Genomic DNA, 24,160 nt, shown 5'->3' with positions numbered 1-24,160 from the left:
ACAGGATATGCCCTTTTGCTGTTGTCTCCAAGAAATGCCACACTTGGCAGACAGGCAGCTGTGCATGAGCTGAATAGGGCTCAAGATGGCCAGAGATGAACTTCTAGACTGTATCAAATGGCAAAGAATAACATGAAGTACCAACACATGATCTTCTCCAAATCTTTTCTTCTAGTACTAAAAAGTATTTGGGGAGGATGCAGCTGGATCACTGCGCTCCCTATGAATGAGTGCTGTGTTGATAAATAGTCACCTTTACAGAATTTTACTCTCTCACCACTGATAATTCAACAGTGGCCAATTTAGTCAGGTTTGTAATGACCTTCTGTCTTTCGTTTGGTTGCTATTGTCTCTTTAATTCTTTGCTATCCCTGTAATACCTAACACGTAGGACCAATTCAGTCTACAGATCATTCTTTTGCAGAACATCTTGGAAGAGGTGACCAACACCTGCAAGGACAGTACTGCTTACAGGTCACCTCCCACCTCTGGGAAAGGTTGCAAGGAACACTAAGTAGAAGATAAACTGGGGAATGGAAAAGGGCTCAAGACATGCACAGTGAGACAGGGGACAAGTGGGAATGCAGCTGTGTCAACACAACCCATGGAAATGGGATCTTGCATCATCCTGATGTAAGGGATTAAGCTCCACAAAAAACTGCACACAAAAGCTCCTCCTTGGAGATTCAGCAATCAGAAAGTAGACTATATTATTAACAAAGCACAGCTTTAATAAAAAGGTTTAAGGCTTACATCTCAAAATGACTTATAAATAAACATAATCACAATATATATATTCTATTTTTAAAAAAAGTATTCATTATAAGATAATATATATTTTCTGAGTTATAAAATCTTATATAAATAGCAAATCATTCTCCGTATGCTGATTACAAGAATACATAAAAACTGGGGTGCATATCTGAATGGAATCCTCAGTACACACTCAACAAACGGCAGAAAATAGAACAATGATACTGTTGGACACAATAAATGCTGTTGTCCTAGTATGTAATTTCTCCAAAACTGTAAAAATGGAACTGAGAACTTTTTGGTTGCTCAACCTTGTTCAGCTCCATAGCCTCAGGAATAGCTCTAGATATCCACTCCTTGAGATTTCAGGAGCACCCTGTAGATTCTTTTGGTATCAAAAAAAGAGAATTATATCTGTCTTCTGATGGACAGAAATAAGGCACTTACTTAGACCACGTCAGTGCAGGCTGTAAAAAGCAGCTTGGACTTGTAGCCAGAGAGCAGCAAAAGGCCTCTCTTGAATGAAGATGTGTGGCAACAAATTCTGGTAGTTATGCACAAGAGGTAGCCAATTCCTACGTTCCTCAAGGTTCCCCTGCCTACCCCCAAAATAACAATATAAATTAAACCAAGAACAAGCGGAAACTTCGCACGTTAGAAATATCAAAGTGAAAGTTCCCCCCCCGCCTTTTTTTTATAAGATTGAGATAAGCGAACCAGCAAGTTGGACTAAGAACTAGCAGTCTGGCTACAGCAGCATGCTGCTTTCTTCCTTTGTGGTAAAAGTTGTAGCAGCATTTAGATCAGAGCTTTCACTCTGTGTTTTCTCTTGGCTTTTCAAAAAGTGAGCTGTACAACAGATATATGTGAATGGTAACGTTCATAACAATGTGACTACATCTCTGAGAACGAGGCAGACTGCAGTACTGCAAGAGGACACTAACTTGCAGAAGCCTGTCGGTGTATTTAAATTCTGAATTCTGACCTATTTTATTATTGTAGCACAACTTTTTTTTTCTGATCATAATGAAGAAGTGTCAATTATTCATGGAAGAAATAAAGACTATCCTGCCTGTTGTTTTCAAGCAGAGTAATGTAGTCATTATATGTTCCTTTAAACACTGCTATTATATAAAATGTAATGTTTTCTTTCATATACTCAGGGTCATAAGCTCTGACTTATTACTAAAACACGAATCACCAGAGCGAACTCATACACGCAAATGGCAATAAACACATAGAAGCTTAAATTTTGCTTCTTATTACAGCGTCAACTCAGTAGAGATAATGAAGTAAGTAAGAGCCATTTATAGTCTTCTGGCTTCTTCCCAATTTAACTGGGATCAAAAACTGGATGAACAATGTTATACTGAAGTTGAGCCGTAGCTTCTGGGAGCAGAACTTCACAAGTAAACAACAGATGCATGATAACACTTTAGATTCAGAAATTCTCAATAGTTTTCTGTCCTTTCAAATATTACAAATAACTTATCCTTCTCTTTTCTTGGTATCCTATGAATACCAATGGCCTCTCTCGTGGCAATCTTCTTCCTGGTTTTCGGTTAAAAACCCCAGCGACAAGAAGTTGTAAATATTGCACAGTAAGTTAGGATGGAAGACTAGAAAAGAGAATGGCACTTGCAGGGTGACTTTTCAATCCAAAGAAAAGCTCTTCATTTTTTCTGCTAATTCCTGTCTCATTTCTATATGTTTTTTCAGGTTTTGCACTTCATGGGGCAGGTTAATGTCCCACACTGACACGCAGGATTGTAATTCTGGAAAAAAATAATGAAAAAAATTGAAAACTGCAACAGAGAAGAATTACTGCATAATAAGAAGTGGTTTTGCTTATCTGCTTATTTTTTAGTTACTCATAAATTGCTTCAATGAAGCATGATGCTTAGGACCAGGAAGACAAGTTATATGAAACTTCATGTATGAGGTAATGCAGTTATGGGTTACAAGCTGTTTGTACTTGCACAATGATTTAGATTCCAGTTCCTAAACTTAGAGTATACCCTTTAAAAGCACTTGAAAAACCCTTTCTGGTGCCTGTGGGCCATAAGGTACTGACCTGAGCTACAGCTAATGCTAGTACTGAGGTGCTGGCATAAAATTTCATCTCTATTTTCCCAAGTAGATATACCCTAAATGCTTACAAGACTCAAAACCCATTCACTGTAAACTAAAAATGAAAACTGATTTCATAAGGTAGTGAGTATACTGGGAAAAGGTCACTTCTTCAATCCCCCTTCATGCAAACAACTCTATTCATGGAAAATTCACACTGCTTTTTGAGAACGCTTACCTGAGTAGGGGCTCACAAACTAAGGCCCCACGGTTTCTGGGAGTCTCTGATTCCTCTCTGTATAATTAACGGCACTCTTACATACAATGAAAAGGCTAAAAAGGCAATAGGTGTTCTCATGGTAATAATCAGGGAATATCAGAATATAAAAACCACTGCTGTAAGTTTGATTCTTATTTTACTCCAAACAGTCAGCTCATCGCCACTTGCCACCTATAACTTTATTCTGTCATTGCCACATTTTTAGGAGTCACTGAAACTGGGATGAGATAAAGGTGAAGAAGGGCATCGATCAGAGCATCAGCTGTAACTGTTCTTAGAAAAACCCAAAGATGGAGGTTTTCTGTCTTCTTATTCTAGCTCTTCGCTATCCTAATTGTCAGGAAGCTTTTCTTGATGTCTGACCTAAATATCCCTTGCTGTAATAGAAACTGGTTAGTCCTTATCCTACCCCCAAGGAATATGCAGAAGTCTTTATTCCCTTCCTCTTTATTTACATATTTGAAGCCTGTTATCATGTCTTCTCTAAGCTTTATTTACGTTAACCAACTTAACTTCCTGCAACATTTCCTCACAGGTTGCATGTCTCTCATCTGGACTATAGTCCAGAACATTCAGCAAGTCCCAAATGGATAGGCTCCTCCAGCAGAGGCCATATCAGCACTCAGCAGAGTGTAAGAATTAGCTCATGTCTTACAGACACCACTTCTCGATTGGTATAAGAATGGTGTTTGCCTCTTCTGCAGCAATGTGACATGGTTGACTCATGTTCACCCTGCGATCAATTATAACCCTTTTTCTACAGCACTGCTGTTTAAGCTGATCATTTCCTCATGTTGGTACAACGGATCATTCCTAATTAAGTAAAAGGTCTTACATATGTCCTTACTGAATTGTATCCTACTTCCCTCCAGACCATTTGTTCTATTTGTCAAGGTCATTTTGAATTCTAATCCTGCCCTCCAGTGTGCTTGTGGCTTTGTCTTAGCTGAGAATTGTCTGCAAATCTGAAAAGCACATTCACTATTCCTTCATCCACAACATTCATGAAAACATTGAGGATTCCTGGCCTAGCAGAGACCCCTCTGGAAATCCATTTGATACATTCTCCAATTATACAATGACATTTACTCTCCAAATACAGTTTTCCAGTATATTATATACTTCAAATAGTGCCTTCCTCTGATCCATTTTTAGAAGTTACTGTTAGTTTGCATGGAGCCCAGAAATGCAAAAGACAACAAAAACTAATAACGATGTTTCAATAAAATTATATGAAATGATGATCAACTCTCAGTGGGTAGTCAAGCATGATAGTGTCTACTCTACCAATAATACAAATAAATGAAACACAGTTCAGGTACCTTTGTGATATTTGTTGTCTTCGGTGTCACTTTTATAGCAATATCCCAAAACCAGCACCACATTCTTGAGACTCCCTTTTTCAAAGAAATAAAATGTCAAATTTTAATTTTAATGGGAACTTTGTCATTTAAGGACAGAAAGAGTAGATGACATCATCCCACTAAGACGACAGAAAGCGAAGTTCATTCAACCTGACCCTTTATTCAAAATCATTAACCATGAAAAACCCAGACATGAAAACAATATAGTTCATGTCTCCATTTAACGTAGGGGTTTATCAGGATTCAAAGGCATAAGCGCTGGATCAGCCGGCCAGCATGTTGAACGAGCCTGAGAACAAAGCACCCTATTATATACCACAAGCAGAGGTAGTAGAGTCACAGGAAACAGATGTCACAGCGAAGGGGTAGGCTGCAAATGAAGTCCCAGTGCACAGCAGAAACAGAAAGTGCCAGTAATCAGTTTGGTTATGAAAAAATCAAAACCAAGTATGATACAAACCAAGTATGATACAAACCAATTAAAAGTGTTCTGTACTAACGATGGCACGTAGGTGGGAAAGGAGAGTTAACAGGGAAGTAGAAATAGGGGACGGATCATAGGAAGGTGCCTACTGAGGAACGAAAAAAAAGACCAGGAAGACAGGAGTGGTTGGATCACAGAGGGATAAGTTGAACGTGCCAGTGTTTCAGTATCAACTTCCCGCTTATTCCCAACAAGATATGTTTACAAATGTCTTGCAAGGTAGATGGAAGCTGTTACATGTTCTCCTGCCACAGCAGCTACCTGTCCTACTGGCAGCACAAAGAGGGCAGTGAGCCCTTGGCTGTACTCTAGTAGAGGAATACAGGACCCAGCCTACGTACCTGGGTCACGGATCAGGCCAGGGAAGGAACAGCCCTCTGTCTGCAGACACCCCAGCTGCAGCACTGCGCCCCACACCTCTTCATGCATGAAGTCTTACACACTCCCCCAGGGAAAGGATCAGGAGGGGGTCAGTTTCTGGGGTATAAATAGACTGGAGTATGGCTTACTGTGAAAGCCACAGTCTCGGAAGTTTTGTGTGACCACACTGTAGTGTGTCCCCCACGTTATGTTCCTTCTGAACCGGCAAATGTTTCTAGTGGGTCCCCCAGGACCTCTGCAAGGTAGAGATATTTTTCCTGCCCTGTGGAGATCTGCAGTATATTCTCCTTTGCTATTGATGTAAATCTGCTTATGGCAGATGAGGGCTGGTGGGAACCATACACATCTTCCATGCTCAGATTTTTCATCACTTCAATTTTTTCTGCAACCAGTCCTATCCATACTCCTTACAAAAGTCACTGGAACTTAAGTATAATGTTTCTTATTCAGACTAGGGTCCTTTCCTACTATATAGAAGTCTAAATATTCACTTGCAAAATGAACTACAGATTTACATATAAATCATTCTCTATGATAAGTCTCATGTCTATTATATGTCAATGTGTTAGGTGAGAGAATTAGAAAAAGACATTGTATTTCCATATTCATATATGAACTACAGATAAAATTGATGCCTCAAAGTCTGGCAATCTCTTTTCCCTGAAATATTTACATTGATTGACATTATGTATTTTAATCTTAAATGAAACTATTTAATACAAAAATATTTCCCTCTATCTTCTCTTATTTCACACAAGCAATGCATTACTATTGAAGAATTGCTCGGCAGCCTCAGTGCCATTTTCACTGATCTGAAAAAATCCCAGTAGAAGTAAAGTCCTTGAATTTAGGAAAAAACCCAACCCTTATAAATAATTGCTGGGAAAAGATGATCAAAAGAAAAAAGCACACATCAATGTATCATGTATCAATCTTACTTGCAATTCTTGAGTTTTGTGCAAACACAGCTAAAGTCTTTCTCCTGAAGTATTAACTTTTCTATATATGAAATTTTGATTTAAAATGTTGAGGTGACTAGAAACAAAGAATATGAGACTCAAGGTTTTTTAAATCACACTGTACTATTCTATAGAATATACTTTCCCTGTCAATGACAGTAATAAGTGAGGCAGAAATTTTGTTTTCATAGTAACTACTCTTTACAAAATGCTAAAAATAAAACAACCCTTTATAGTACTAATATTGTAGCTATCAGCACTAGAAGGACTGAAAATGCTGTGCTAGTGAATCTGGACTCTATAGCTGGCACTCCTAACAGCTGAGGACTGAACAGACTCTACAAACTTGCTGTCTCAGGCAAAGCTAAGTCAGAGAAAGATGGAGTTCTTTGACTCATACAACACTGTCAGCACTATGAACTAACTGTAGCATATGGATACTTCTGGTGCTAGAAAGGAAGAAACAGCCCCCAAATTAAGTTCACGATGGTAATGAGAAAACATCCACAGCCTGCAACTATGAAGTTTACTAGCAGGATTACAGTGTGTTTCTGAGTCCACAACAACCGCTTCAGAGTGGTTTTTTGACAGCAAACACACTTTAAATCACACCAACAAGGGAACTCCAAAGTTTTTTTCAGAACACAGTGGAAGGCGATGGGAATTCACATGTTGTGCCACAGAGTACTTTTTGAAGTAATGTGTATTTTGAGCGCACCCACCACTGCCATACAAAGAACTCTTGAGTTGGTATGGCCTTTATTACTTTGGGGAGAGATGCAGGAAAGTGTACAGGTGAAGGAAGTTACAACAGCCAAGAAGTGCCCCATACCTAACTACGCTCCTCTAGCTGTTTGTAATGACCACTGAAAACCCACAACTACTATCTGCCTACAGCAGCTTGAAACAACTGGCCCTGGTGACAGGAACAGGACATACGTACAAGTCTGCACCCTGAGTCCAAGTGTGTAGCACTTTCTCAGCTTTGCTGTGATCTGCCTGTGACCCAAACCTAAAAGAACCATTCCTGAATAAGGATGGCAGAAGAAAACTAGGCATTAAGCAATTAAGGAAAAATTATTAAAACCTAACAAGCTCCACAGAGGGAGAAGCCAGAAGTGTAAAACTTAAGATGGAGAAAGAACATGGGTAGACACAGATCAACACAAAGACTATCAGACAGAAGATGGTGAGAACTGTGCTGAAGCATGGCACAAGGACACAGTGAAGGTGGGCTGTGTTCATGTGCTGATCAGTGACAAACCAGGGAAGAGCTGTTGTTTTATGTGGGCACAGGTATGACAGCCTGCTGGTATTCAGCTAACACCGGAGCATCTGACATTGACTGAAGATGACAGCAGTGGAACAGAATGAATGAACAAAACATGGGAAATGCTAATCTGTTCCTGGAACACCATGCCAAACAGGACACAGCAATCCTAAACTTGGCACTGATTTCAAAGTACTCATCATTTGATGGTTTTACTTACCTAGCTGAGCTGTTATCATGACTCTAACAGAATCACAAAAGTTGTCTATAACTCGTACAGGACGACGTGTCGATAAATCAAGCAGCAAGATATGTCCTCCTCCTGTTCCTATCCACAGTGCCGTATTTTTCTGCAGGCAAATTGTCTTCACTCTTCCAGAATAAGCCAGTTTATGTTTTGATTCCTTATTTAGTTTTTCCACTTTGTCCCTACGAATATGGAGAGAGTTTGTATTAAAATCTGGTGGCACACTATTCCACAACTGCTAAAATGACTCTCTCAATACCAGCCTTTTAAACAATCATTCATAAAGACAAGCCGCAAAAATCTCATGCTAATCAGTTGATTGACTTGAAACAAACTGGGATGAAAACTACTGGACTTCTAAGAGCCACCTGGTCTGCTTCAAAAGATGTTTAAATAGGAGGCAGGTATACTTCTCTGTTCTCTCCCAGTCTGCAGGAGGATAACGTCACTGCAAAGTGGGAGGAGCGCACCTAGAGGGGCTCCTAACCTCACCATGAAAATGAACATTAAGGGAGAGGAACAATTTGAATGCAAATGAAAATCACCGTCACTGTTAATAAAACTCTGATCTCCTGCTGAATCTGTGCACTGGAGAAAGAATACATTCTTATTTAGGGGATGCAGGAAGTAACCGGATGCAAAAGCATTAGTACCTGATGGACAGCAAAGGACTTTCTTCTTTCTTGAGCAGAGTTAAATGAATCCTCTCGACATCATACAGAAATTGTGAAATATAATAAGGGTCTTAAAAAATTGAGATTCTGCATGGCATATTCTGAAGTTCTGGGCCAAAAGAGAGGAACGGAATTCCACATTTGCCCAAAGAACTGGGCAAATCCCTTACCACCAGCAGATTAGGTACTATGCTAGAGAAGGCAATCTGATATTCAGCTTTCTATGCATCAGGCCATCAATCTGAAATAAAACACTTACTTAAGAAAATGTGCACAATCAATTAGTTCAGAAAGTTTTTCTGTCTTCTTGTCCCAGATTTCCACAAAATGGCTGTTTTTCTTTGCCAAGTAGATGGATTTGTCTATTGCTATTGAAATAATGTTTGCATCACTGTAAGCATTATGACAGAACCTAGAAGAGAGAAGAACTCCAGTTAGATACACAGAAAATAGCTAGTAGAAAAACTTGACTGTTGTGAGTGGGGTTAGCTTCCCTGTAACTGTTACAGAATCATTCAGCCTTAAAACCAAACTGGGCTAGGATATAACTGAAAGAGTTTGCTATAATCTTCCTACAGTTTGACATAAATTCTCACAGTAATGGAGTTATGCTGATGATATCCTTGGAGGCACATTAATGCCCCAAACTTACCAATAAATCTTTCCCATCTATCTGTTCAAATCACATATGCTCACATCACAGCAGGGCAAACTCCACCTTTCTCCTGCCTCTCTTTCAATGTTTTGAGACACTTGATAGTTTTCGGGCCCACAAGACCATAAAGGGTCACTCAACACAAAGATGACTAAGCCTGAAAAGCAGCAGTGAGATTTAGTTCACCCCGCTCTGCTATTGTTTCACTTCAGCTGACAGCCTTTTTCACTATTTTCTTCTACCTCCAAATTTGTCTCTCACGCCAGATCTGCGCCTGCACGTATCAAAATATTATTGGCCCTGCAAATTAACAGCATTAGCTTATTTCACTAACTCTTCAATTCATCTTGAAGAACAGCTCAAAATCACAGGCCCCTGATAGCAGACGCTCAGTAACACTGCTACTTTCCCTAATGTTACTTGGTTTTGACAACTTTATTTTCAAAACCATATACAGTTTTGCCTCCACAAAGCTCAAATTATTCCTGTGACCTATTTTGCATCTTACCATGGAACTGCATTTTACTGAAGTTTTAGGTTTTTGCTTTATATTAACACATTATTTTCCAGAGTAAATTAATTTCCCAGAATAATGATCTCTACTAGTATAAAAACAAACACTGTTTTCCCTGCTCAGGAAAATCTTGTCTTAACTTGAGAGCAGAATTTGCCCATGTGAGAATTATATCAAACTCTCCAATTTTCTAACACTAATTTCTAAATAATGAGAAGTCAGCAATTATACATGATTTAGCTATATAGGGCAAAGATATGCACACATATCGTACTGACAAACATGTAAGGGCAAATACTATGCTAAGTAAGTGTGTATAATTCTAAATAAAGTAAACAGGGCCTGGACAAATGCAACTGGGGGAGAAAAACTGATCAGTTGCATTTATACATTTTCTGAATAGATACTGACTTCATAAATCCTTTATATAGTAAAAATGCATATCCCCTGTTTAAACACAGGAACGAATACTTTAAACACTACTCACTGATCTTATTTTAATGCACATTGTATTCCATCTGTATTATGGAAGGAAAAGAATGGAAACAAGAGAACTCAAAGAATGAGCTCTAGGACAAGACATTACATCAAAGTACTGCCAGAAGTCTTCAATGAAAATAACAAAAGAGCCAAATAACATCACTTATCAGAAAAACTTACAGTTGACTTGTCTTTGTTTCAATGAGCTTTTGAACAGAGAAATCACTAGTTAAGGCAATGATCTTTGTTCCACAGCCTCCCCAGATTATATTTTTTTCAGATAAGTATGAGGATTCGTTTAAGCACATCAGTGGTGTGCTAACATTTCCTACAGTTAGTATCTTCAAAGGTGTAGCACCCTTACACTGCAAGCAAAAATATAGTCTCCATTAGAAACAAGGAGCATACAGACACTCAGAAACTGTTAAAACAAAACCACACAGCCTACTGAATTAAATTTACACAGACGGATTTTCTGAACTATTATGGTATCTTTCCAGAATGTTATGAAACTGAAAAGCACCATAGTCTCATTATAGATGTCCCATAGAAAACAGCCTGTGTGAGTGCAAACAGGACAGAGCTGGGACTGATACTTTCTGCAACCCCTGGTACAGTTCAAGAACTGGATGGAAAGTCACATCCATACCTTGGAGACATCCCACACTGGACCATATTCTAGTTCTGCAGTGCATTGCAACTCCATAACTGCTCTAAATTGCATATGGTCAGGAGCCAGCCCTCAGGAACCAGGTGATATAAACAACAGCTCCCAGCATTTCTTTACCTGTTCTGTGAGCAGAACTCTGATCTATAGAAACACTACTGCTTTTCTGAAGATATCTGTTCTATGAAAATTTAGTGTGAATGAAACGAAAAAGGAGCTATAACAACAATAAATAAAGGAAATGAAAACTGTTAGAATATTCTTAATAACAACCATTAATATCACTCTCTAGTCAGTTTGCCAGGACTTTCAAAGTCATATAATAAGAAATAATTTCCCCCTCTTAACTCTATTGGTTAAAACAGATATTGTAAAACATGTGCAGTTCCTCTAAGACTGCAGCAGAAAATTATTTTTAGTTTTAGAGAAGTGATTAAAAAATAAGCTGCATGAAATAAAGCTACTATTGGTAGCTGCTTTACATATTACTGATAGCATTTTGTAGAACAGACAGCAAAGAACAAGTCTACCTTTACTGCTTTGTCTTCAAAAACTGCCAGTCTGCCATCAGCTGTGCCTACCAAGAAGAAATTCTTCTGTTTGCTGAAATAAAATAAAATAATGAATTCTAAAAATGCCTTAATTGGGTAAGAAAAACTTACATGAGCAGCCTCTGGTATTTCAAGATGTTGTTTCATGTTTCATTGAACACTAAAAGCAAATACAACCACCTGTGATCAGGAATGTAGTCTTCAGTTACACTGGGTGCAAAATTAAGCGAAAATACAGGCAAAATAAGCAGTTGTCTGAACAAAACTGCATGAGTGTACAGATGTAATTTTCTGAATATCTCTGTTTAGTCATATCTTCAAATGTAACCTAAAATATTTAAATTAATTTATACCTTTGCTTTGAAAGAGAATTACAGTATAAACAAGTGATGGAATCTGACATCTTCTGCAGACGATGCCTTCTTGTTTCATCTTCTGTGTTAACTGCCCAGAGAGAACCAGACTGGGTTCCTGCTACAATCCAGTTTTCTTTCTCAGTAGGAAGGGTTACTAAGGCCAAACTTAAAATTTTGCTATCTGCAATATCCTAAGTCAGAAAAAACAAAACAAAACAACCTGGTTATGATTTCAGTAAGGGGAAATGCTGGTAAATTGCTGGTAATAAAAATACAGTACAATGTTCTAGGAGCCTGGACAGACCCAAGACTTAACCTCCCCATTAAGAAATCTAATTCCCTATTAGCAAAATACTTCAGCTGTGCCATCTATCTTCAAAGTGCTGGGAAGGACCCCTCAAACACTACACAGGAAAATCTCTTAAGCTGAATGCTGAAAAAAATATTATCCCTCTCTATTCTAATGAAGGGCTCAAAGCCATCAGAGAATTAAGCAAATGGAATTACACTGCAATATACGTTCAGTTTAATTGCTAACTCTAAAAGTACTGGTCTAGTATTTCTTTTTCTCATTTTAGTTTTAGAAAAATAAGCCATATAATTTATACCAAAGCTACCAATTCGAATGTAACATGGTCAACAGATGGCAGATGGAAATATAACTTAAACAACTTTGATGATGAGTCACACTCAGTTCTGGCACACATTTTCATCACAGCACATCAAGCCTGGGTAAAACCTTTTCCCTTTTCTTATGGAACAGGACTGAGATGTACAAAAATCAAATGAAAAGACCTGGAGGGTATCACCCAAAGTGGCACAAGGAGGTGGCATCCATGGGAAGAGAGGAATTGTTAAGAGACTAGCTGGATTATTAGGGGAGGTAGAGATACGAAAGGTTGCATAACTATTACTCCTTGTTCTAGCCTCCGTGCTAGAAATAGCTTCCATCTGAGTGGAAGAAAGGAACCCAGTAGTGGAAAGACAGTATTATGAGAAAGTTCAGGCTGGATGGCAGGAAGAGAGGAAAAAGTAACTGCTTTTCTGCTTCATTTCATGGATACAGTGATGACTCACTTATGAACAACCTTTGTTCTCTCAAAGGTTAGCTTTCCAGAAGTAATAGCCTGCTGTTAAAATGCAATTAATTCTTCTGAAATACATCTGGGTGCCAAAAAAATTAGAATAAATGGCAACTTTCCCACATACCTCACAAGTATGTCCATCTGTATTTAGGTTAACAAATGAAAGTTGTGCTTTTTCTGTGTTCCCATTGCCTATCCAGACTCCTGCCTTCTTGCAGCTTTGATTGGCAGCTACCATGCACTCTGCTGTAGATGTGCTGGGTATTGAAACATACCTCATCAAACAGATAAGCTCTGCAGAATTCAGGATCTCATAAACCTACAAAGCAAGCCACAGCATGCACATGCTAATAACAATGGCTCATACAGTGATAAATAACAAACAATGGATAACAATGTTTTATGGAATATGGACAGAGTATCTCAGCAGGTCTGCTCATTTGTATTCCACTATTAATGAGCAATCTTTGTGCACTGAGCAACTTTACTTTGACCCTTACTTTTCTGTTAAAATTTCAGGAAGTCAATGGGGTTAAGGCATGTTTGAAAATTTCACCCATTTCAAAGAGCAATGCAAAGTGTGATAAGAGACAGTAGGTTTCAGATCCTCACTGCTGTTCCTCCTCTCACACACATGGAACAGCATAGGCTAACCGCACTGATACTATATAACAAAGTCCTTTTTGCATGGCTCTAGTAAAGACCATGAAGTAATCTGAATCCCATTTCACTATGACCACTATACAGCAACACAGGGAAAAACAGCAGGCTAGAATAAATGGTTGGTACATTTGAATGGAACAGTTTATCCTGGATGGCAAGAGCAGGCAACATTTCATGGCTGTTTCAGTTCCAGAAAAGAACAGAAAAAACCCTGTGCCTCTTACTAACTTAAATGTCCCATTCCTTTTTAGAAAACACAATAACTTTGTGGTATCACAAAAATATAAATAAATACACTAAGTAATACCTGGGAAGATGTTGGTCGTTCCTGAGGGTTTTCCTTCAAACACTTTCTAATTAAATTTTCAACTTTAGGCCAGGGGGCACACCCATATTCTTTGACAGGATCTAAAATGTAAAATTAGGTAACTTCTTAACCAGCCTTTACCATAGTTCAGAAATTAGAGTTCTGAATAACTTTCTTATTTTAACAATTCATCTAACTTCTTACAGAGCTTCTCTAAGAAATATCATTCTCTTAAGTAAAATGTCAGCATGAACAGCTTGGAATTGCTCATCTGCCATTAAATGCTAGAGCATGAAATGCTAGAGGTAGAGTCCTTTTCATTAAAAGCAGTTAAAGCAAATGGATTTTGTTTTAACTTTTTCTTTAATGTCCCTATACCTGGGATTGAATGACAGATAAGTGTGAGTTGTGTTTTGATTAATGCTGACCATTCAACGGTATGTCATTTCAGTCTGTAGTCTTTACAATTCCTGTGAACATTTTTTTCCACATTTATTCTTGTGTTTGGGCAGAGTATATGGAATACAGATGAATTTCCAATAAAATGTATAGTAATTGAGATAAACAACTCTATATAGTATTTACGAGATATGAAAGTTTAAATTCCCACTCAGTGCTTTGAAGATATCTTATGACTATAGCTGCTGACCTGTCTAAGAACAAATCACTTGTGAATAATGGCGCTTGTATTGCTTTTCCTTTTAGTTCATCATAAACCACAGCAGATATTCCAGTCCTACATTAGACAGAGGTAACAATAATGATAAATACCTGCAAATGAACATACTCTGTTCAGCAAATGATAGGCACTGTTTACTTGTGAGCTCAGCCAGCCCCTTTTTTGGTGGAAATATATAAATGATGAGCATGCACACAGATGGAACTGTACTATCTCTAGAAACTAATACTTCTGATTATTTCATAGGGCTCATAATACAGAAAACAGCCAAATGGACAGCTGCACTCGAGATAGTCATCAGTTCTTGGGATGGCCTCTTCAGGGAGGGGCTTTAAATTGTTTGAGCTATGAATTGGACTATTCTCCTTAAGGAGTAGAAAACGTATGAACTCTCTGTATCTCCTAATGGAGCAGTCATGCCAGATTAAGTGGTATGGTTGCTGCCCTTTCCTAGATGGAGTGACCTTTCAGTCTTAAAGAATGTTTCATGAGTACATTCACTATTGCAGGGCGATAAATAAGAACGCCACACGTTAAGCTTGTAGTACCATAAAAATTCAACAGCTCTTTACACAGAAATTGCCAAATACTGAGTTACACTGTCCAGCTGACTACATCACGTCCAGCCAGATAGCCTGTTTAATCTTCCTTCCAGCAGCCAACAACTACATATTGTAATGCAGATGGAATATGAAGAACGTTATGTAGCTGGGCAAGGACTTCACAATCTTGACAAGTTAAAAGGGAATTCCTATTTAAAACCTTTAGGGGTGGCTGCTCTATTAACGTGGCATTTTTTTTTTTTTAAATAATATTTCAAGGGTTTTTTAAAAGATTTTAAGATACGCAGCTTCTCAATAATGGATATTTTAACGTAATGTATCATGATCAAAGAACAGAAGTGGAATTGTGTTTATATTAGTGCATGATATGCATTATCACAGTAATATGTAAGGGTCAAGTCCAGACATGGTATTAGAAGGTACCTTCAGCAACATCCATTTTAACTAGGTCTGGATAAAGTCCCAAGTAAACAAAACCTCTATTTCTTTATAAAAGTGAACCAGCTAGGTATCTTGAAATTGCAATAAAATTATAACCAATGTGATGTTGAATGGATGCCTATTTCTCACTATTTCAAGACCGTATGAAATTAGGAGAAGCTTCTAAAAATTGCTATTATTTAGCCTCCTCCTCTGATCACTGTCAGATACAACATAAAACATGAGAGGTGTTATTTTTGGAGGAGGCAGGACAAATGGTCCACTTTCATGTTCAAACTTCAAGAAACAAGGCATACCTGGTAACTTTCCTTGTATTGCTAATTCATCAAATTCATTTGGAAACTTCAAGCCTTCCATTATTCTACCTCCTCCTGTTAAAATGTCATAGAGCAGCAAGCCAAATGAATAAACATCAGCTTGCTGATTGTAAATAACATTTCCTCTGGCCACCTCCGGTGCTCGAAATCCTGCAAATAAATCATTCATTAATAGTTATGATTCATACCAAGATGAAGCCATCTTTATCCTTTTAAGAGCAAACACTTATTGATGAAAATGTCACAGGAAGAAAACCAAAAATGGCACACTATTTCTGGGTTGGCAGTAGTTTGCATGTGGCAGACCTCCAAAAATATCTCTAGTCAGTATAAAGGAAGGGGACAGCACATCAGTTACAGAGCTCCTGCACCATTACACACAAAATAATTCATTTATCAATGAATACTGAAAGTGAAGGGCAAGTCTGCAGTCTTTACTGAAGGCGTAACATTTAACACTTGAAGTCACACCCTTGTGCACAATTTCCAAGACCTAAAGGCACTTTTGAAAGTTGTTGAATTGTTCAGTGCTTTAAAATGGATGCTAATATGTTCTCTCTAAAGTCAGGGAACAGTGCAGGTATTTATTACCTTTAAAAAAAATTAAGACCTACCTAAGCATTACTGAAAATTAAAAAACCAAACAATTTTAGCAGTATAATTTCAGTATCACAATAACCATACTAAAACAAGACAGCAAAAAATTATAATGAATGCATGTAATTTAATTTGTTCTCTTTTTAAACCTTTAGCATACTCCTTGATTCTTCTAAAAGGGGTTAAAACATTAATAGGAAGAAAGGCCAAAAGGTATAAATCTGGCATCACAACTTGTAATACAATTAGGATTACATTTTGTGATTTTGTTTATAGATTTGAGTTACTTCTTGCAGACTACATAAAAAACATATTAGCTATTTTTTGATATAATGCACTGTAAACCAAAGCATTTTTCCATACCTGGTGTGCCTTCGGAGGTTTTTATTCCCATTCGGCAACAATACTGGGCAATGCCATAGTCAGCTATTTTAGCAATAACAGCTGAATTAGGATATAGGGTAAAGAGCAACACATTGTGAGGCTTTAAATCACGGTAGATGATCATTGCTGAATGCAGATACCTGTTAATCAAAAAAGTATTTATTGAAAGCATTCATAATTCAGGGATGCATCTATACACACACTGAATGCATTATTCCCACAACAGTAAATCGTGCTTTCAAATGTTAAATATTATGTGAAAAAATGTCAAACATCACCAACATGACACCGCCTTACTGGATATTGAGCTTAGAATTGTTCTGAAATACTATTTACTGGCACATAAACATTCCAGTGTTTTAGTACCAAGTCTTATCTGAAGTGTCACTGGCAGTTTGAAAACTGAATCTTAGAAGTTTAAGCTTCATTGGTCCCTGAGCTCTTTTGCAGGTTTTGTCATTTTACAGTCGCACTTCAATAGCTCCTGAGGACATTCACGGACTTTCAGAACTTTAAAAATGCACTTAATTAATTTCTTTGACATTTTATTAAGAAACCAACAGCCACATAGAAATCTCACCCAGAGCTCTTGCTATTTCTCTACTTATATGAGCACCACTTGTTAGCAGAAAAAAACATGTAACAAAAGTTTGTGTTATGTATCAGCTAATCAATCATAAAAATACAAGCATTACTCTGACCCAGGGAATATTCTGCTTGAGATACAAGCTTTTCATTTGCAGTATATTCTACTTGCAGCAGTATACTGTTTTTACAGCAACGCAGAAGTCATTTACCTTAAGCCATCAGCTACATGTAGAGCTATCCTGTGCTGAAGTGTTCTAGTTAAACTTGCATTGTCTTGTTGAAGCAAACGATCAAGAGATCCTTTAAGGGCTAATTCCATCACCAGCATCCGGGGACGGATTGCAGCAGCCAGCAGAGACACTAAACTAGGGTGATGGAGATGACAAAGCACTGCAAGCTCCTGTAAATTGTAAAATCAGATGAAATATTGCAAATAGCATAACTTCCGTAGCCCTGAAGTAAACTCAGAAATGTTTTGGAGTGAAGTCTTGCAATTTTCTTAAGCTTTTCAAGCTCTTCACTAGGGTTGGTATTCCGAGAGCAGCACTACAGAAAAAAAAGGCAATTTCTTACTTGTCTTAGGAGCCTGAGGGAAGTATGTTTATTGAAAATCTTTACAGCAACCTCTTCTCCACCATAGGATGCACGGTACACAGATCCAAACCCACCATCACCTTTTCAATGATAAAATTGAAAAGAATATTAAAAACAAAGGGATATCAACAATTTCTCAAAAGAATAGCTGAAAGGGTCCAATTTTAAAATGTTTGGATCATCCACTGTGTTAAGCTTCATGATCAGTAATCTAAACACATAAAACCCAGTGTCCTAGCATACAACTTAATGGAAAATTCCAAACTAAATAACCTGAAATTCAGAATACCTTAAAAAATACATTTCTACAAAAAGAAATCTCTAGAATGTTTTCCATATGTTGCAGAACTGACTTCAATAGATTTGTTTACATAAGCTCTGTAAAAAACCCCTACAAAATAATGTTTACCCAAGAGAAATTCAGGAGCTTCATCAAATTCCAGGTCATCATTGTTCAACATAATATTTCTAGGCAAGTCAGCCAATATCAGATCAGGAGCAATTTGAGCTATTGGAATGGTATGCCTTGGTTGATCTGGATTTACCAAAAGGTCACCTAAGAAAAACAAATGAGACAAAAAAAAAAAGGGTAGCCATCATTCAAAAGGCACTGAAAGGTACATGGATCTCTGTGAGTGCATATGATAAATGTACCTAAAATTAAATTCATATGCGCACATGTGTGTATATATATATACATGCACACACACATAAACGTACATATATACATGTAAATATATGGAACAGAACACTAATTAAGTTTGCCATTCAACTTAATGTATCTTACATGTTTAAGTGTTTTCAAGGTTCTGTATATGTACCAATCAAATGTGATAGCAACTGTTGCTACGTAATAACACCAAACTAACCAAGGGATTATTTTTCTGTCTATAAAAAGAAAGAATTCTGTTAGTATGTAGAATGTCACCCTGAACACTGCCTTTTAAATTACTGTTGTACGTGGTCCAATCAAAAGATCTAGTACCAGTTTTACTATGTTGTGGATTCAATTCCATGAATGAAGTTGCATTATCGGTATCACGACAAAATGATTCTTTTCATTATTGCCATTTATACATAACCATACAGACTAGCTGCGATCTGTCCCATATTCTATATTTATACAGATGGCTCTTACATAAGAAAAAGAACAAGTTGCTTTTGACTTATACTGTAATTATTTCCTACAGAAATGAAACAGTTTTAAGTAACGTGAAATATCCAAATGTTATAAAGGGGATGTCATATAATATTTATCTACATACAGGTGTGTACCTCTATATAGCTCAAATGGCACAAATATATACCTTCTTCAGCTTTTTTAAGTAAGTCATCAAGTAGTATTTTTTGGTGTTCTTCACCATCCTGAAAGCTGTACAGAGCCCATTTCTTCAACAGTGTTTCCCCTTCACCACATACATCTATATCCAGCAAACCTGGAAACCATTCTTCCATAAGAGAATCTATGTGATCCACAACTTGCCCCAAAAGGATGCACCCTTTAAGAAACCAAAAGAGGGAAATTACAGCCTCAATCTGCCATACTTGTAATTACAAAGCTAAACTCTACATTCCAAAGGCAAAAGCACAACAAACCAAAATGCCCAGCCGCAATCAAACTGGAGCAAAAATCAGGCTCAGGAATAATTAACCTTTTCTGCAAGAAGGTGCTGTAATTTTCAAAAAACTGTCTGGGTTGTTGTCAAATACTGCTGATTCCACTAGACAATACGCTTCAGGAGACCAATTCAAGTAGATGCCTTGTCTCCAATACATTCTATTAGGACGAAGAGCTCGCTCTAGAAAATACAAAATTAGATTAAAAACCTGATCTCCAATAGGAATGTCATATTTTAAAATATTCAGAATAATTCATGGTACTTTAAATATTTAATTGTGATTGTAGGTTTATGCCTACCCAAATAACAAACAAAATAAAGGCTACAACTTTGCAGACAGAATAGCCCCACAAAAGCTGACTATATGTCAACCAGTGTTCAGTTCTGTAAGGCACACCCACAAACTAAATATTTAATCAGATGGTAAGTCATGTAGCAGGTGATGCATGTAGGGATTACAGAAATGCTTAGGTACATTCAGGTTAAAACACAGAATATCTTAGGCAACATATGAAAAAAAGTCAGCGATTTGATTTTTTCCACTATCATACACTCACAAAATAGCAAGATGTGACTGGAATTCTATGCTCAGGGGAAAACTGAATGCCAGAAGAGCAGGCAGTTCTAAATCATATTTGTAGAGCATTAGCAATGCATATTTTTCATACTTTACTCGTCACCAGTATTGATAAATCACACATTAAAACCCCAAAGATTAATGAAATTGCAAAGTTGAGCAGACAGATCTCATGTCAAAGCACAGAATTCTTGGAAAAAAAATTAGACAACCCCCTCTCCCCTGCCTTTCTGATAAAAGCAAAGTTTTTAGACTTTCATAAAGGGAGAATCAATGAACCTGAAGAAAAGCAGTTTGTATTTCTATGTGGAAGACACATCCTTTCCTGTATTCTTTGTAAAAGCAAATGGCAATGTTGCATAAACATAAGGATTTCCTCCATCTCTAGCATGTGAAAGAGAAATAGCTGGCTTACAATCTTCACTTTCTTTTGCACACCACTGTAAAGATCAGGCACTGTCTGTTCCTGGATATATCTAAGTTACAAAAATGACCACTGCTCTTTTTCTCACATTTGTGAAGCGGCCAGAAATTAGGTAAAGAAAAACAATGTTGGGGATTAGAGCTTTAACATGTAGGTGTTGGCATTCAAAGCAAACATGCTCACTATTGCTTTTGGAGATAAAGATTTGTACCTCTTCCTGACAGCATGTAAGGTGATATTTCAAGCAACCTGTTGATCAGCCTGGACCAAAATCCCATAGGAAAGTATGGCATCTCATAAAGCCTGATGATAATTTCTGAATTTTCACAGTGGGGAAGTTCTATAACAGGTCTGTGATCAGACAAACTGAAAGAATAAAAATATTAGACAGTAATTTAATGATGTAATTTATCCAAACCGACCGATGACATATATTATTATGTAAAATGTATTATTTATTAATGAATGAATGATTCAAATGATCAGGGAGCAGACAGATAATGTATTTGCTTATTCTACTTGCTTGTGCTAAAGTGGAGTTCTGCTGTAATTTAAACCCAGCAGAACCTCACTAACAATCATTAGATATCGAATGTAAATGTGAGAAAAACCTGAGACACATAAAAGGCAAGTAAGACATTCAGATAAAGTCTTCCTATCCCAGGACTTTGAAGAATGCAGAAGCTCTAACCAATACAACCATGCAACACGCTCTCCATTAAGGAACATAAGCATTATTAAACACATTAGGGAAATCTGTAACTGAGGCAGAGAAACTGTGTTACCTGCTGCAGATAAAGCAAAAAGACCGCATTAAAATTCATAACACTTTTGTGTCACCACATTGAATAACTAGACTGTTTGGAAGAGATACTGTCTCTGAGTAACTTGACTGTGGTTCGCACTCCAAGCAAATAGGCTATAGAAATTCACGGTCATCTTTTATATTGCAATAAATATCTGTAATGCTGGCACACACTGCAATGTAAAGCTAAATTATAATCTTCCTGCTGTAGTCTCAAAGCATGGTAACTGTAAAAGAAATACTATCCTCATAAAGCATTTTATCATTTATAGATTCAATTTACCTACTGTGCTAATATGATATAAGCTTTATCTGCTACAAGGTCAGCTTAAGATGTCTCTGAAAGCATTACTAAAATGTAGTGTACTAAGTATATATCATGCTTTCATATACCGAATTGCTTTGATGATCAGTTAAACTAGTTAGCCTGATGGGAGGTTTTTATTTTGATTGATCTCTATGGCTGTCATTTGTGGGTTTAGCTCTTTGCTTACCTGCTTGGGATTAGTAGTTGATCCTCTCCTAATGGCAAAGCAATCTGAAACTTTTCCAGAAGCTTGAAGTATTGTGACATGTAGATCTTGGGAAACTTGCTCTTCTTTAAAAGGAATTTTTCCACATCTGAACGCTTTACAATTCCCTTAGGATATTTAGAAAAGCCTTCCACTTTCACCATCAGAATCTTTCAAAAAAAGTAAAACAATTTCAGGTGTACAGTCATAATGAGATTGCATTTTCCTGACAAACTTTGTTCCCTGAAATATTTGGTAGCCTATTATTTAGGGGGAAAAAATAAGACTCCATTTCACAGTGAAGCCAAATATTTCCATAATGCTAGCCAGCAAGAAGACAGCAGTGAAAAAACTTAACCTGTCCAAGCCACTTGTGTGCTACCATTCTTCAGTAGCTTTCACTGTGTGTTGTGACCTTCTAGATCTTTTCTCACTCTTAATCCCACCAACTGTAAAGACTCAAACTTACATTTTTGCCATCCCATTTCCTGCACTGAATGAAAGTAAAGCTTCAGAGGTTAGGAAATCTGAATATATATAAAAAATTTTGAGTGTTTCTAGATCAACATTTCAACAACGGTTTCACTTAAGCAGTCAGTCTGCTACTCTCCCATCCCAACATGTGAATCCATATCACTCACTTTCCTCTGCCATCACTACCAAGCCCACAATGACCCTTCTTCCCCCATTCTTACTACTTTAATCCAACGTTCCAGCTTTCATCTCAACCTATTGCAACATATTGCAGGATTACTTTGCATCTGTGGGGTTTTTCTATTCTACATGTATTCTTGTGTCCGATGCAATTTAAATGATATTGGACATTGCAGTGTAAGAACATAGAACCACTGAGACAGTTGTCTAGAAAGCAAAGGAAACAGAAAGAGCCAGATAAACCAATCTGGGCCCTGAGAAAATTCTAGATCATGAAACAGTAAAGTAACGGTGAAGAAGAATCACTGATAAGTTACAGTGGTTTCAGACAGGTGAAAAAGTTCCATGAATGTAGATACAAAAACTAATCAGAGTCAAACCTGTGCCATGATTTTACATAGCCACTTAGGATCTACAAAATACAGATCTCTTAGCTGTAGTGCTGGGTCTTGAAAATGAAGGAGTACACCTGCGCAAAGAATATTGTAATTAGCAATGCATTTCTCAAGCTCCATATTAAGCAAAGTAAACAGTCCACTCTGGGCTGTTTTTCTTATGTGACTTGACATAAGCAATTTGAATAATACAGCTATTGAATTTATGTCAATATCTCAGGAGAGTAGAATGCAATCACAGTTTGTTCAGCTTTACCTTTATTTTCAGATGTTTTGTTAGATTAGTAATCTGACTTGGTTTTTTGCCAAGCAGCTATGCTCTGTGTGGTTTATTAGGTAATCTTATGAAGTCTGTATGGCATTGAGATAAGCTGTCACATGTATTCATCTAACCGCTGTTCTATTCAAGCTATTACAGCAATTGGATCCTTCTTCAGAAACTGTGCTATCTAACCAGCAGGTACGATGTTTTCAAGGAGGGCTAAGAGATTAAATTGTTACAGTAGTGATCCTTTATATCATGGAATTCCTTTATGACATAACAACCTGGATTATCAAACTAATGTTACCTAACCTTAAGCATTTCAGCTCAACACTTTGTGGCAACCTTGTGCAAGATATAAAAATGCATACAGGTCTGTCTGCTGCAGATTTGCAACAAAGTGCTAACAAACATACATTGAAGATAATATTTTACCTGATTCATTAAGAAAGTGAATTGAGTGAGGGAGTTCATTTTCATCCAATTGTAACTGGCTTTCTTGTACCAGTTCCAGTAAACGTTTCTGATCAATCACAGGAAATTCAACTGGGACATTTTTACGTTCCAGCAAAATTCTCTTCTCCAGCTCCAAGTAGCTGTCAGGAATTAGCTGACCGACCACTGGTTGATCTCTGATCTGTATAATTAGGAATAATAATCTTAAATGTATTAATTTATTCATGTGAAATGCAGACAATAAAACTAAGATGTAAGCTGGTTATGTCCACTCAATAGTAGCAGTGAGATGGAACAAGAACACTCCCTTATTGACTAGCATGGTTTCTGAAAGGTAGATGTAACTAACTCTTCTTTCGGAATTATAATATGAATATCTTTCTATTAATAAATACTCAAAGAAAATATTTCCATATTACACATAAATAAAAAATAAAAAATTATGTCATCTCAGAAGACATTTCAAAGAGAAGCTTTGATTTGAAGTAAAAGGAAAATATTCACTATATGAACAGATGATGTCATACATCTCA

General features: G+C 37.2%; 1 protein-coding gene across 3 annotated transcripts in view; it reads right to left on the bottom strand.

Moving 5' to 3' along the window:
• Positions 1–1,455: 1,455 nt before the first annotated feature.
• The window catches only part of LRRK2 (leucine rich repeat kinase 2), a 70,579-nt gene continuing 47,874 nt past the window's right edge, over positions 1,456–24,160 (bottom strand). For 2 of the 3 annotated variants that reach the window (XM_052789217.1, XM_052789219.1), the window contains 20 exons: positions 23,607–23,808; positions 22,895–22,983; positions 21,843–22,030; positions 20,755–20,909; positions 19,576–19,722; positions 19,231–19,422; positions 18,333–18,479; positions 17,903–18,003; positions 17,539–17,729; positions 16,721–16,881; positions 15,740–15,910; positions 13,761–13,861; positions 12,915–13,109; positions 11,703–11,896; positions 11,329–11,401; positions 10,312–10,496; positions 8,742–8,894; positions 7,782–7,990; positions 4,426–4,500; positions 1,456–2,528 (listed from right to left, as the gene is read on the bottom strand). In XM_052789217.1, coding sequence (XP_052645177.1) covers positions 2,407–2,528; positions 4,426–4,500; positions 7,782–7,990; positions 8,742–8,894; positions 10,312–10,496; positions 11,329–11,401; positions 11,703–11,896; positions 12,915–13,109; positions 13,761–13,861; positions 15,740–15,910; positions 16,721–16,881; positions 17,539–17,729; positions 17,903–18,003; positions 18,333–18,479; positions 19,231–19,422; positions 19,576–19,722; positions 20,755–20,909; positions 21,843–22,030; positions 22,895–22,983; positions 23,607–23,808 — 3,051 coding nt within the window. In that variant the 3' untranslated portion in view covers positions 1,456–2,406. Of the gene's footprint in view, positions 2,529–4,425; positions 4,501–7,781; positions 7,991–8,741; positions 8,895–10,311; positions 10,497–11,328; positions 11,402–11,702; positions 11,897–12,914; positions 13,110–13,760; positions 13,862–15,739; positions 15,911–16,720; positions 16,882–17,538; positions 17,730–17,902; positions 18,004–18,332; positions 18,480–19,230; positions 19,423–19,575; positions 19,723–20,754; positions 20,910–21,842; positions 22,031–22,894; positions 22,984–23,606; positions 23,809–24,160 lie in introns of those variants that run through there. The other variant, XM_052789218.1, reaches the window with a different exon arrangement.

The sequence above is a fragment of the Harpia harpyja genome, chromosome 6 (assembly GCF_026419915.1).
Source record: "Harpia harpyja isolate bHarHar1 chromosome 6, bHarHar1 primary haplotype, whole genome shotgun sequence".
Classification (NCBI taxonomy): domain Eukaryota; kingdom Metazoa; phylum Chordata; class Aves; order Accipitriformes; family Accipitridae; genus Harpia; species Harpia harpyja.
Note: the sequence above shows the minus strand (reverse complement) of the source record. Positions and strands in the feature narration are given on the sequence as shown.